General features: G+C 38.1%; 1 protein-coding gene across 2 annotated transcripts in view; it reads left to right on the top strand.

Annotated features, from left to right (window-relative positions):
- Positions 1 to 15,375, top strand: part of luzp2 (leucine zipper protein 2) — a 289,918-nt gene that overhangs the window by 222,139 nt on the left and 52,404 nt on the right. The window contains exon 7 of one of the 2 annotated variants that reach the window (XM_051939242.1): positions 13,255 to 13,317. The exons of the other annotated variant lie outside the window; for it this stretch is intronic. Coding sequence (XP_051795202.1) covers positions 13,255 to 13,317 — 63 coding nt within the window. The remainder of the gene's footprint in view (positions 1 to 13,254; positions 13,318 to 15,375) is intronic. 2 annotated transcript variants of the gene reach the window in all.

Consider the following 15,375-nt stretch of genomic DNA (forward strand, 5'->3'; position numbering starts at 1 on the left):
TTGGTAGGCGTACTTTGGAGCATCAAGCACATCTGGATCTCAAACATTGTGTCTCCAAGTCCACGATTTTCACTGAACTACATTATATCTTAGTGTTTCAAGGAGTAAAAAATACAAATTTTAGGCCATATAACAGAAATACCATGAGAATAACTGATGCAACAACACATTTTCTGGCCGAATCGCCTTTTGTCTTGAATGATGACAGCGAGCCAAAGCTCTGCACTGACCCACAGTTTGATGAACGGCACAGCTCAGAGGTCCACAACGACAATCTAGTGTTGGGAAGCTCTCGAGGTTGAAGAGCTTCTCATCGACCCTGAAGTCAGCTCTGGCGCTGAGGATTATTCCGGGGTTCCTACTGAGATACAGAAAATTGGTTTTGAAAATTACAGGCTCCTTTCGTTCCAGCTGAACATGGCTGACATTTCACCGGCTGAAGCTTATCCAAGCCGTCATCAAAGCCCGAGATGGCGATTTGACTGAGGCCCGTCTGATTATAACACTTCAGAAAGCAGTCAGAAAGAGCACAAAGGCGATGAAGAGGCCGTGATTGAAGCCGCCAGTCACTTTACAATGAACTTTACTCACAATAGCGAAAGAAAAATAAAGGCAAAAAAAGTGATTGCTGCACTTTTTCATGCCTATTCTGAAAAAAAAACCTATAAAGACATGAAATTACAAGTAGGAAATGATGATTGTGTTCCTTGCTTTCTGGTTTATTATATTTTCAATAATGAACCTCAATTAGAAACGTAGTAGAACTTCATCCTCACAAAAGTATACCATCTGTATTTCATATTTGGGACATGGACATTAAGTTCATTATCACCTTTTTGTGGGCTTTGACATTTTAACAGTGCATTCATCACCTTAAACCCAATTAAGATGCACTGATTGAACATGTATTATAACAGCACTTTCTGATGCAAATTTCTGCACTTTCTTTATACAAATCCTGCATTTTTTTCTGGCATTTTCTGGCTTTTTTCATGAGAAATATCTGCACTTTTCAAACCAGTTTCTGCATTTTTTTTTGCCAATTTCTGTCCTTTTTAATGCAATTATCTGTGCTTTTTCAAACCGATTTCTGCACATTTTTTATGTAAATTTCTGCACTTTCTCTTGAGAAATTTCTGCAGTTTTTCATTAGAAATTTTTGCACATTTTCCTTTCCAATTCCTGCACTTTTTTATGGCAATTTCTGCACTTTTTCAGGAGAAATTTCTGCACTTTTTCATGCCAGTTTTTGCAATTTTTCATGTCAATATCTGCATTTTTTCTTGAGATATTTCTGCATTTTTTAAATGAGAAATCTTTGCACTTTTTCTTGAGAAATTTCTGCAGTTTTTCATGAGAAATATCTGCACCTTTCAAACCAGTTTCTGCATTTTTTTTTGCCAATTTCTGTCCTTTTTCATGCAATTTTCTGTGCTTTTTCAAACCGATTTCTGCACATTTTTATGTCAATTTCTGCACTTTTTCTTGAGAAATTTCTGCAGTTTTTCATGAGAAATATCTGCACTTTTCAAACCAGTTTCTGCATTTTTTGTTGCCAATTTCTGCCCTTTTCCATGCGCTTTTTCAAACCGATTCCTCCTTTTTTCATGTCAATTCCTGCACTTTTTCATGAAAAATTTTTGCGCTTTTTTAGGCCAATTTCTGCACTTTTTCATGCCAATTTCTGCACTTTTTAATGGCAAATTTTTGTACTTTTTCATGAGAAATTTCTCCACTTCTTTATGCTAATTTCTGCACGTTTTCATGGTAATTTCTGCACTTTTTCCTGCCAATTTCGACACTCTTTCATGGGAATTCCTGCACTTCTTTATGAGAAATTTCCGCATTTTTTTTCACACCAGTTTCTCCACTTTTTCATATCTTCTTCATGAGATAAAATACGGTCAATAGAAGTTGTTCTCACGGTTAATACACCGTATTACTTCATTCTATTTAATACTGAGCTGCGTTCTGTGAGTTACTTCCTGGAAAACTGTTATCAAGGCGACTGGACTCGGAGATCTTTGGGGAGCAAATAGCTGCCGGACTTTCCTCGAACACAACTAGATGGAGGTCATGTCTTCAATTCCGTGGGGAGGCTTTAAGCGTTGAAGTAAATCAGCCGGAGGAACATTGTTTCGTGCCCCCAGCTCCCGTTCCAGAAAGTTATTTATGTTCAAAGGGGAAAGGTTGCCGAGTGAACCTGTAATCACGCTGTAATTACGGCAGAGCGACAGGAGGAGATGGGCTCTGGAGCTCCAAACCCACCGGGACAGGTAATTGCAAACGGCATTGTTTTATTGCAGGCGTTGCTGAGGAGGTGCTTTCTCTGACGTTAATATCCGTTTATGGCGTCTAAATTCAGATATGTGCTCTTTCTGTGTGGAACCATGAAGTGAGAGTGCTTTTTTGTTGTCTCTTTGCAGCAGTTATGACTGTATTTTATGAAAGCGGATATCCAGGGGAGACATCAAAAGTTAAACTTAGATTAACCCTTGAGGACGTTCACCTTTTGAACTTTTGCTTAATTGCCGTCTATGAATCGTGTTTTCACGCTTCAAAGATCCGTTCGGTTAAGAGTTCCTCAAAGCAACGGCGCTCGAATAAAAAGCCAACTGATAAAATCTTTGATTCTTAAATCAGCTCTTTGAAACCGTGTCCAAGAACGAGGATTAGGACGGATCTTTTTTGGCCGGCCTCGGATAAACTTCCTAAACGCGAGCTGCTTTTGTCGATGCATTTTAGGATTTGTGTGAGTAAACAGCAGCTCCACTTGAATTTATGTTCTCGTCTCGGGAAAAATTGGCTTTGGGAGTTCGTGTTCTGTACATTGGAAGTGATTTCGTTTGGTCGTTTTCAGGAAGCTGATTTAACTTTTTCTCGCTATATGTGATGAAGGGTGAGGCTTTGTGGTTTTAATCTGTGTGGTGTCGAAAATACTCAGTTTTAAAGACTTGAAGCTGAATTTTAGCACAGTAAAGGTTGGAAATAATATGCATAAGCTGATCTTGTCCTTAATTAAAATTTATAAATGAGACATGTAGAATAAAGTGGTTTTGATGAAAAATCGCAATTTTAACTTTAGATTTTATCACATGAACAATACAAAGTTGAAAATCCAAGAATTCTTTGTGTGTGTGTGTGTGTGTGGGGGGGGGGGGGTAACAGCCGTAGCGAACAAATATTCGGATATTCGAGTCCAGCCCTAGTTTTTAAACTTTGCAGCTGTGCTAAATTGTGTCATTTCCACACATTATTCAAGACGGCCCGAATATTCCATTCGTCTGGTCTCCCAGACGCAAATTTTGCCCACTGCCTTCATTTTGTCTTCAGTTAAACTGAAGAATTCCCAAACAGCGGATGTCTTCGGCATCTAGTCTTGTGTTTATGCAATGAAGTGAAGCGTGACGAACATTCGGATACCAAAATTCATATCCGGATACCACAGTAGTGAACGAATATTTGGATCTTCGGGTCCAGCCCTAGTTTTTACACTTTGCAGCTGTGCTAAATTGTGTCATTTCCACAGTTTTCTGACAAATTTACATGGCTTTTAAACCCACCGGTGGGCTTTGGCGCTAAAAGAGTTAATTATTTGGTGGCAAAAAATGACCAATGATAACTGCTCGAAAACTTGACATTCATACGTTTCTCGTTCTGTTCAACCAACAGTCCAAAATCAAGTTACTAATTTCCAGGGAATATTTAACATTTTTGTAAAAAGCATTATTTAGAGACTATTTCTAATTCAATATTCTGTTCAGAAACCAATTAATTTACTGTTTCTGCCTTAGTTAGCAGGAAAAAACTTATTAACACACAAAACCATGTTTCCGAGTGTCTAAAGGCTTTTGCCAACTCTAGAAAAACTGCTGCAGATATTTCACTATTTAAACTTTAACTAATCTGATCAATGGAAGCACAGCCTGCAGTTCAGCCTAGACTCTGAATTTTTCTCACATGACTGTTAGTCACAGCTGAATCACTACAAGCTTCATTTTTGCACTGAGGAGCACAGAATTTTTGTGTTTTTACAGAATCTGTATTTCTTTTTCACAAATTCTTGAGTGATTTTGATGCAAAATCACAATTTTAAGCTCCTATTAGGTTCAATCTTCTGACAGAGCACAGATTAGTGACTGAAAATCTGCAGATTCTTACAGCTTTTTTCTCTGATAAATAGTGTAATTTTGGTGATTTCTTTTTTTAAATAAGATGCTTTTCATCCTCGGCGGGGCTTCGGGGTTCAAAGGGTTGAATAACTAAATGAAATGTGAAATATTGTTTTGCTGGAGCCACAGATTGTTGCATCAAACCGCCTCCATCCATTTGTGTATAAAGGAGCAGATTGGACTCCATTAGACGCTGCGAGGGTTAATGAGGCTAATCAGACTGTTTGCTGCGTTGTTTTCGGTTTGTTTCTCTGTTTGCAGGATTTAACAGAGTTCAGAGCAGACACAGTGAACCCAGACATGCACGCTTTCATGCCAGTTTCTGAAAAAATATTACAGTTACAAACCTCAAAAAAACAAATGAAGATACACTGATTGCACAGGAATTATAACTGCATTTTTTCATGCCAAATTCTACAGTGTTTGAATACAAACACACTTCCAGTGTACACACATTTTTACATGAGAAGTTTTGGCATTTTTTAATGCAAATTCCTGCACTTTCATGAAATTTTTTTTGCATTTTTTACATATTAATTCATGCACCTTCTCATGTCAATTTCTGAACTTCTTCATGCTAATTTCTGCATATTTTTATGTCATTTTCTGCACTTTTTCATGACAATTTCTGCACTTTTTTATACCAATTGCTCCGCGCAAATTTCTGCACTTTATCCACATCAATTTCTTTGCTTTTTCATCCCAACTTCTGCACTGTTTCATGCCATATTTCTGCACCTTTTCTTGCCAACTTACAAACTTTTTCACGTCAATTTATACACTTTTTATTGCCATATTTATGCACTTTTTCGCGCCAGTTTCTGCACTTTTTTTATACCAGTTTCTTCATGCACATTTCTGCACTTTTTCATGCCAATTTTTGTGCTTTTTCCTTTCAAGTTTTTGCAGTTTTTCATGCCAATTTCTGCACTTTTTCATGCCAAATTTCTGCACGTTTTCATGCCAAATTTTTTGCACTTTTCCTCACCAATTTCTGCTCTTTTTCATCAAAAAATTTCTTCACTTTTTGGAGAAACTTTTGCGCTTTTTCACACCAATTTCTGCACTTTCTCATGCCAGTTTTGGCACTTTTTCATGACAAACTTTTGCACTTTTTCCTACCAACATAGCAGCAAAAATCCCATAACCGAGGTGAGGTCAGAAGGAAAAATATCACAACATTTAGCGACTTCTCTGACCTGAATCAGCTGCGAGTCTTCACGACTTAAGCATTCTCCATTTGAATCAGAAAAGAAAACTTAGAATTCAGCTGAAGCGACTGCTGCCTGCTGCTCATATCTGGATATTTTTTTATTTGCTCTTTATTCAGCTCTTTGGAAAACTGTCCTGTAACCTTCCAGAAGCAGACGGCGATGTCCTCCGGGAGGAAACATCTGACAGTCAGTGTCAAGGTTAAGACGCTTCGGTTAAAGCAGAGCTGCATTAGAGACGCCTTTTAATCTGTTGCACTTCTTTTTTTTTCCCTCTAAAGCATGAATTTATTTCCCAAATTTATGGTTTATGTGAAGGATGCTGTTCAGCCGTGCTCTCAGGGGGATTACGCTCCCGCAGTGGCGTGTTAATGGAAACATCCAGCAACCCTCGAACCTTCATGTATGCAGATAAAATATAATGCGGTGGATTTGCGAAGATTTCCCGTAAATGATGGATTTCAAGGTGAACGGGCCGGTGTAATTAATTCTGCAGGGCTTTCTGAACGGGACCGTTGTCGTCTTGTGTATTTTGGGGGCGATTAATGAGCAGAGGAACAGATCACAGTGGTCTTTACGGACGAAGCCTCGTTTGTTTTAGGAAATGTTCGCTGCCTCTGTTTATTAACAGACTGTTAGAGTGGAGAAAGCTGCATGGAAGTGGTTTCTACATATTGATTCAACATTTTCAATACTTTTATAAGTTTAATAATAACTAGGAGTTGCTGTACTTACTGTCTGTTGATTTAAAAAAACTTGTACTCAAATTATTCGTATACGAAAACCTGCTGGGCAATAAAATTATGTCTGATTCTGACTGATTTAGAGAATATCAATTTCTGACATAGATTTGAGTGTGTTATCTTTAATAAACAATAAATTATGAAAATAATGGTGATGTCAACGATAAAATATGTTGGTCTGAGAGTCAAACAAGACGTCTAGCAGCAGATATCAGGTAATTTGAAGGACGTATTCCCTAAAAATCCCAGCAATGTGAAAGGTTTGGCTGATGTTGTTAACCCTCCTGTTGTCCTCATTTACGGGCACCAAAAAATATTGTTTCCTTGTCTGAAAAAATTCAGCAAATAAATTCCCCAAATTTCTGAAAATTTGCAAAACCTTCAGGAGGAAAATTCCAGTAATTCCTTAAAAGTTTCCCTTAAAAATTTTATTTAAAAAAAAAATCCCCAAATTTGGCGAGACAATTTTTGCAAAAATTTTCAAAAAATGAGTAAAAATCTTCCAAAAAAAAAATCCTAAAAATATCTAAAATGATTACATATATATCAGTAAAACTTCTGATATTTTCTTGAAGAACAGTCACATAAAAATCAACCAAAATCCAGCGAAATTCGCTGGATTTTGGTTGATTTTTTTGTGACTGTTCTTTAGAAACATTTTTAACATTTCCTTTTTCCACCAAAAAACGTTCAAAGATGTCCCAGAATGTTTCACTGTGAAAATATTTTTTTTTCCACATTTTCAAACTTTAAAACGGGTAAATTTTGACCCGCAGGATGACACGAGGGCTAGTTGATGAATTTTTCGTATTTTGTTGGTATTTTAGGGAATGTTTTTAACTTGAGTGGCTGATTTTTTGTCACTTGCTCCAAGGAGGGCAGATTTTTTTTGTTTTTGATTTTTTTTAATAGAATCTGTGACAGCAAACGGTTTATTTTTGGTAGATGTTTGAATTGTCCGTATCGATATGAAGCGTATAGTTTGGTTTTTTTTGGCTGCTGGCCACTCAAACGCTCCACAAAGAGGCCAATCTGTTCAGACGAGGAGCTTTGTGATGCTGCTGCTGGTTCTGGTGAGATTCTACGTACGAATAAAAGCTTCTGAACACCGACCAGAACCCACCAGAGTCTCATTTCATGCCTCTCATGTAACATAAAGCAGTTTAATGGAGGATTTCTGCTACACTGAGCTTTGAGCCACCTAGAAAACACATCTATTCTCTGACTGGAGGAGATGTTTTATCAGAAACAACAACCACTAATAGTTCTGTTGTTCTGGAAATACGCATTTAACCCTCTGGACGCCCAGTAGTTTTCCCAGTTTTACTCACTTTGGGCTCATTTTCAAACAAAAACGCTCAAAATTGGATCGTTTTATCTTGTCTGATGAACAGTTTTGCTGCTTTTCTTTGTCTTGTATTATAGTAAAATGACTACCTAGAAGAAGTCTTGGGTTCTGCAACATTTATTTTGCATTTTTACAGTTTTCTAATGTTTTTGGTTATTCAGCAGATTCTAGAGTCTTTTATTTTTTACTCCTGCCACTTTTTCAGACTCATTTTTAAACAACATGCTCCAAATTTGATGGTTTTGTCTTGTCTGATGAGCAATTTTGCCGCTTTTCTTTGTCTTTTGTTATAGTATGTTGGCTATCTGGAAAAAAAATCTTGGGTTCTGCAACATTTCCTAATAATTTTCACCAGTTTCACAGTTGTTGCATGATACTTTTTTGCTCACTGTGGGTTCATTTTCAAGGAAAAAGGCTCCAAATTTGATGGCTTTGTCTTGTCTGATGAGCAGTTTTGCTGCTTTTCTTCGTCTTGTATTACAGTATGTTGGTTACCTGGAAGAATTCCAAAATGTCACCGAGAGTTTGACAAAATTTCTCAGAAATGTAATGTCTTAAATGCCTTCATTGATTTATCCTTCTGAACCCTTAGATGATTCTGGGCTCTTTTAGTTTTTTCTCCCGTCACTTCTTTGGGTTCATTTTCAAGCAAAAACGCCAAAATTTGTTGGTTTTATGTTGTCTGATGAGCGTTTTTGCTGCTTTTCTTTGTCTTGTCTTATAGTGTTTTGGCTACCTGGAACAGTTCTTGAGTTTGGCAAACCTTCTCAGACATTTTCATCTGATCTTTTCATCTTTTAAACTGAACTCTCAGCAGTTCCTGTGCATTTTTTTTCACATTTTTACTCAATGTGGGTTCATTTTCAAGCAAAATGACCTAAATTTGATGGTTTCATCTTGTCAGTTGAGCAATTTTGCTTCTTCTTCTTGTCTTTTATTAAAGTATTTTGGCTACTTGGGAAAAACGTCTTGGGCTCCACTAATAATTGAATGAACTGAATTTTTATCACGTTGGTTGCAGAGGAGTCACAAATGGCTTCACAGTTGTGCCAAGATGACCAGAATTTCTTTTTATTATTTGCAGAATCCTGTTGGTGCAAACTGCTTTAACTTTCATTTAATATCTGCACTTTTTCATGCCAATTTCTGTGCTTTTTCCTTTCCCGTTTCTGCACTTTTTCATGCCAATTTTTGTGCTTTTTCCTTTCCCGTTTCTGCACTTTTTCATGACAATTTTTGCACCTTTTTCAGGCCAATTTCTGCATGTTTTTGCACCAATATCTGCACTTTTAGAGAACAGTTTTCTGCACTTTTTCATGCCAAAGTTTTTGCACTTTTTCTCACCAATTTCTGCTCTTTTTCATCAGAAATTTCTTCTTTCTTTCATATAATTAAAAAAAAATGGAGGCCCAAAACAGCTCAACTAAAAACTCTCAGATTTTTTGTCAGGTGACTGTCGATCACACATACGTCACTAAAGACTTCTCATTTCTACCTACAAGCACAGAATTTTTATTTTTTTACAGAATCTGGTTCAAGCAAACAGTTTGTTTTTGACTGTTTTCTAAACCAGACATGTAGAATAAACTGACACTGATTTCAGTTTCTCAGCAGAACTCTACTGGTAATTCTGCTACTTATATTTTTAAATTTGTTTTCATGCTTTGCTCTTCGCTGCTGATTTTTTGTTATGTAACTGTTGGTCACAGTTGAGTCAATAATAGTTTCACAGTTGCACCAACAAGTGAATCGTTTTTTGTTTTTCACAGAATCTGGACACTTCAAAGGCTTTATTTCTGACATTTTGTAACAACACAGATGCAGAGTGATTTAATTTTGATCAAATATCACAATTTCAAGCTGAGATTTTCCAATAGAATGACAGATGAGTAGTTCAAGGACTGTAGGAAAGTTGAAAATCAGAGAACTGTCTCTGTTTTTTACCATTTCTGGCTGTGATGAATGGTTTAACTTGGATGATTACTTTGACGAAAACACCTTTCAATCCTGATGTTGTGTTTTTGAAATTTAGAAAGGAAAAACGTGGAGACGTGTTGAAACAAACAGTTTATCAGCATGTGGAGCTACCTAAAGTGGTCCAAGAACAACTATTTAACACCATAATGTCCATTGGAAGCTCTGCAGAAATGAAAGAAGGCGGCAGTTTGATGCTCCGGGTGACATTGTTCAGAAACACTTTGAGAAACGAAGAGTTCAAGGTGTCGACTCGGCCTCCAAATCTGATGAAATGAAATCTGACGCTCGGACGCCTCGTATCGCAATTCCAAGGACTTAGAGGATCGGCTGGTCTTAATATTGTGGCTGCTGGGTTTATGATCGCGTCCGTCCTTCAGATAAACTGCAGAAATGTCGGCGTTCCCACGAGGACGACGACTTACGGCGGAGCGTCTCCTGAAAGTATTTAAGGAGGGATGTTAAATTACAGCGAGCTTGTCACTTTATTCTGAAGCATCGGAGTGAAAAGAGAGACGCTGCTGTGATTCTCCTGGGCAGAACATCATTTATCCTGAGTAAATAACCAGCCGGTGCTTCGGCAGGTCACAGTTTATCCACATATTTGCATGTTTAAGTTCATCTACGTGTGATTTATTCCACCGGCGACCATCTCAAAAGCTCCACTAAGTGAAATTAATTTGTTAGCGTTTTATTTTATGACCCGCGCCGTAGGAAAACACACTTTTACGGGCTGAGATCAAGTGTAAAGGCCCTCGGTGAGTCGCGGGTTTAAAGTTCCACGTTTATTTAACCTGTTTTTTTTACGACTCGCCCCGGGAAGCAATCTTTTGAATGCAGTAGTACGAGGCAGAGATGAGTGTCTGGGGACGTGGAATCAGCCCGGGAGACGAATAACAAGATAAAGAATCTCATAAAAAATAAATAAATAAATAAAGAGGCTCAGGTGCTCGTCAAGAACACAGAAAGCTCTGAAGTGAATCTGTCCCTCAGCTCAGCGGAAAAGATTCGACCTCGGTGTCACATCTGAACATCCAGAAATCTGAGGCACAGCTGGAACGTTCAGTCACATTAACTCTTAAAACGGATGATCGATTGTTTGTCTTAGAACTTCTTTGGAGTTCAAGCTGAGTTTTATTTGCATAACGTACAGTTCCAGTCTTTGTGAGGCTTCACAGCATGAAAACTCCGTGAAAGATTCCTCTGAAATGCTGCATGGAGGCTCTCAGGTGTCTTTTCTGCAACGTGATGCTGTTAAAACTCCCTGAATTGTTGTCAGGTCATTGTTAGTCACATAAAAGTCACTAATGGCTTCTTGTTTGTAGCAAAGACTTCAAAATTTTTTGTTTTTTACAGAATCTGGATTGAGCAAACAGTTTAATTTTTTCCTGTTTTTAAAACCAGACATGTAGAATAAAGCGACGAATTTCAAAATCCACATTTGGTCACAGATGTGTAGTTCAAGGACGGTAGGAAAGTTGAAAATCTGATGATTCTCTGTGTTTTTACTATTTCTGGTTTTAATAAATGGTGTAATTTTTGTGGTTATTATAAAGACAACGTGGTTTCCAAACCTGATATTGGGTTTTGGGGTTCAGAGACATTTAGAAAGTCAAAGGCAGGGACACATATTTAGAAAAGAAACACCAAGCTGAGTTCCAGTCCTTGTGAGGTTTCACAGCATGAAAACTCCGTTAAAAATTCCTCTGAGATGCTGCATGGAGGCTCTCAGGTGTCTTTTCTGCAACATGACGCTGTTAAAACTCCCTGAATTGTTGTCAGCTGACTGTTAGTCACATAAAAGTCATTAATTGCTTCTTGTTTGAACCCAGCAGCTCACATTCTTTTTATTTTTTACAGATTCTAATTAGAGCAAACGGTTTAGTTTCTGCCTGTTTCTTAAGCCAGAAATGGAGAATAAAGGGACTGATTTCAAACTCAGATTTGGTCCACTTCGCCAACAGATCTCTACTGGTGTTTTTACTCTTTACATTTTTAATTTGTTGTCATGCTTTTCTCTTCTGTGCTGATTTTTTATCACGACTGTTGGTTCCAGTTGAGTCAATAATACTTTCTTGGTCACATCAGCAAGTGCAGAATTTGTTGTTTTTCACAGACCCTGGAAGGTAAAAATTTTTAACCAAACGGAAGCAGAATACAGTAATTACTGATTAATGGTGTAATTTTCAAACTGGATTTGATCCAGATTTTGGTTTAAAATTTCACCATTTTTACCGTTTATACTAAGACAAAGAATTAAGTAATGTTGATGAAATTTTAAGCAGAATGACAGATGAATAGTTCAAGGAGTGTTTGAGAGCTGATAATTTGATGATTGTTTGTTTTTTACAGTTTCGGGCTCAAATTTTGGTGTTTTTATTTTTACATACAACATGAATTTTTAAACCTGATAGGAAATATAAAAAGAGACAGGCACAGATATAAAGAATTTTTAGCTTTTTACAGATTCTACTTAAACAATTTAATTTTTACCTGTTTATTAAACTAAGCATGAAGAATAAAGTGACTGATTTTAAACCTAGATTTGGTCCAGCTCCCAACAGAACCAAGTGTCACAGATGAGTAGTTCAAGGACTGTGGGAAAGTTGAAAATCCAACGATGGTTTCTGTTTTTACCATTTCTGACATTTATAAAAGGTGTAATTTTGGTGTTTATTTTTAAATGCAACATGCCTTTTTAAACCTGATAGTGGACTTTAAGGAAAATATAAAAAGACAGACACAGAGACACATTCAGAAACAAGTAGCAAGCTGAGTTCCAGTTCTTGTGAGGCTTCACGGAACAAAAACTCCATGAAAAATTCCTCTGAAATGCTGCATGAAGGCTCTCATGTGTCTTTACTGCAACGTGACGCTGTTAAAACTCTCTGAATTGTTGTCAGGTGATTGTTAGTCACATAAAAGTCACTAATGGCTTCTTGTTTGTATCCAGGAGCTCAGAATTTTTTGTTTTTTAAAGATTGTAATTAGAGAAAACTGTTCATTTTTCATCTGTTTTTTAAGCCAAGCTTGTGGAACAAAACGACTGATTTCAAACCTGGATTTGGTCCAGTTTCCAATAGAACCCAGATGAGTAGTTCAAGGGCTGTCAGAAAGTTGATAATGTGGTTAAAGTTGTCATTTTAGTTGCTAGACGCCTTTTTAAACCTGATAGTGGGTTTTGGGAGACATTCAGGAAGACACGTTCACACAGAAACACACACAGAAACGAAAATCAAGCCGAGCTCCAGTCCTTGTGAAGCTTCACGGCACACAAACTCCATGAAAAATTCCTCCCAGCGCTCAGAGAAGCCCTCTCGGTTCACGCTGGCATCATGAGCAGCTTTAAGGACGGCCGTGCGCGGGGCTGTCTGGGAGCAGCCTCGCCACCGTTCGATGTGTCCGCTGATGTGTGGCGGCAGAGTGAATGTCGGCCAGCGTGCACGCTGAAGGAGTGTTCTGTCTGCCGCTTACCGATGACAGCCGAGCAACCTGGGGAAAAAAGAAAAGCGTGCACGTGTGCTTTGGCGGCGGTAATGTGTGTAGTGGGAGTGAGAATTCAGGCTTAGACAGTGGGAGAGAAGCCAGAGCATGACTGCATCATTGTGTGGACTGTGCAGTTCAGTGAAGGGTAGATTTGATATTTTCTTCCTCTCAGTAGGGCCTTTCCTTTAAGCCACAGCTTCGCCCAGGGAACACTCACAAAGGAGTCTTCTGCTGCAGCTGGCAGAATCCTGCTACGTGATCTAAAACCAATTTCGCTATTTGAATAAGCTAACACTTATTTCCTTATCTTCCCCTTGCAGTCCAAAAAAATCCAGGCTCAACTGAAAGAACTGCGGTACGGGAAAAAGGATTTAATTTTTAAGGTAAGCTCCAAAAAAAAAAGAAAAGAGAAGGTGGGCGGCTGTACGGCTCCGGATCCGGGGGGTAAACAGGTGCTAACGGACCACCTTGAAAGGATGGAGCCGCTCCAATTAATTACTGAGAGTCGATCGGCCAACGCTCGGTCTCGTCCTCTGTTTTCCCCTCTGCAAGATCCAGCCCATCCCCTTCAATCACGCCGGCGATGCGGATAACCGATGTGGACAGCAGCGAATGAACTTGATACAGAATTATGCATTAGATCATATAAGGGAATCCCGAAGACGCAAATTGCAAATGACAGCATGTACTGCTGCGACTCAGAGGGTAGCACAGTGAGCTGTTTTTTCTTCTTCTTTTTTGGCTTCCTGCTCACACCCTCCCCCTCCGAGCATGAAAAATATACCGAGCAAACAAGAAAGCGCTGCGTGTCGTTGCCACTCCGACTCGATGTTCCCTCGTCTGAACGCTCCGAACATTTATTGGCATTTACGGCTCCGTGCGCTGACCTTTCAGGCCTTGTTTGCAGCGTCAAAATGCCAGTTTCTGCCACTTTTTTTTTAATGTACATTTCGAGGTGGGGTGCACAGTGGATCAGTGGTTAGCAGCTCAGGGGTGTCAAACATGCGGCCTGCGGGCCAAAACCAGCCCCCCAGAGGGTCCAATCCGGCCCTCAAAGAGTAAAAATTCCAGAGAAGACATTAACTGCAGATTGTAAATTCATTTCTGGAAATAAACGACTATACAGTTCATTGTTTTTTTGTAATTTTGTGTCTCATTTTTGTAATATTTTGTCTTTTTTTTCTGACTTTTGTCTTTGGTCTCGTGTTTTTGTCGTTTTGTTTCCTGTTTTTGTCTTTTTGTGTTTTCTCTTTGTCTTGCTTGTGTTTTTTCTTCATTTTTTTCATTTTGTGTTTTGCTTTTGTCTAATTTTTGTCTATTTTTTGTCATTTATTAAACTTTGTTCTTTATAACTTTCTGTCAAATTTTTTGTCTTTTTGTTTCTAGCTTTTGTCATTTTGTGTCTGATTTTTGTAATATATTGTCTTTTTTTGTCTGACTTTTGTCTTTGGTCTCGTGTTTTTGTCGCTTTGTTTCCTATTTTTGTCTTTTTGTGTTTTCCTTTTGTCTTGCTTGTGTTTTTTGTCTTATTTTTTCATTTTGCGTTTTGCTTTTGTCTAGTTTTTGTCATTTGTTAAACTTGTTTCTTTGTAACTTTGTCAAATTTTTTGTCTTTTTTTGTTTTGTTTCGTGATGTTTGTCTCATTTTTTTGCCATTTTCTGGCTTTTGTCATTGTGTGTCTCGTTTTTGTCATTTTGTCTCTCATTCATGTAATAGTTTTTCTTTTTTGTCTTACATTTGTCGTTTTGTGTTTGCTTTTTGTTCTGCTTGTGTCGTTAGTCTGTTTTTGTCATTTTGTTTCTGCTTTTGTGTAACTTTTGTCTTTTGTGTCTATTTTTGTGTCGCTTTGTAACTTCTTTGTCTATTTTTTGTCTCTTTTTTGTTTTGTTGTTTTTTCTTGCTTTTGTCATTTTGTGTCTCATTTTTGCAATGGTTTGTCTTGTTTTTGTCTCGCTTGTGTTTTTGTCTATTTTTGTGTCGTGTTGTTATTCTCACTTTTGTCATTTTGCGTCTTATTTTTGTAGCATTTTGTCTTGTTTTGTCTGCAGTTCTTCTGTTCTACTTCGTTTGTGTTTTTTGTCTACTTTTTTGTCGTTTTTTCGCTTTTGTCATTTTTTGCCTCGTTTGTGTCGTTTATCCGTTTTTGTGTCGCTTTGTAACATTTTGTCTGTTTTTTTAGCTCTTTTTTTGTGTCGTTTGTCCCACTTCTATCCACGCATGGAGAGGGAGAACATGCAAACTCCATGCAGAAAGATCCCGGGAAGGCCGGGATGCAAACCGGGGATCTTCTGGCTGCATGGCGACAATGCTAACCACCTATCCACTGTGCCGCCCAGTCCAAAAACATGCTGAGGCTCATTGGGTGATTCTAAATTGTCCGTAGGTGTGATTGTTTGGTGTCCCCTGCATTCCCCCTCAGTCAGATGTATGGATCCTTCCT

This window comes from Acanthochromis polyacanthus, chromosome 2 (genome assembly GCF_021347895.1).
Source record: "Acanthochromis polyacanthus isolate Apoly-LR-REF ecotype Palm Island chromosome 2, KAUST_Apoly_ChrSc, whole genome shotgun sequence".
Classification (NCBI taxonomy): Eukaryota; Metazoa; Chordata; class Actinopteri; family Pomacentridae; genus Acanthochromis; species Acanthochromis polyacanthus.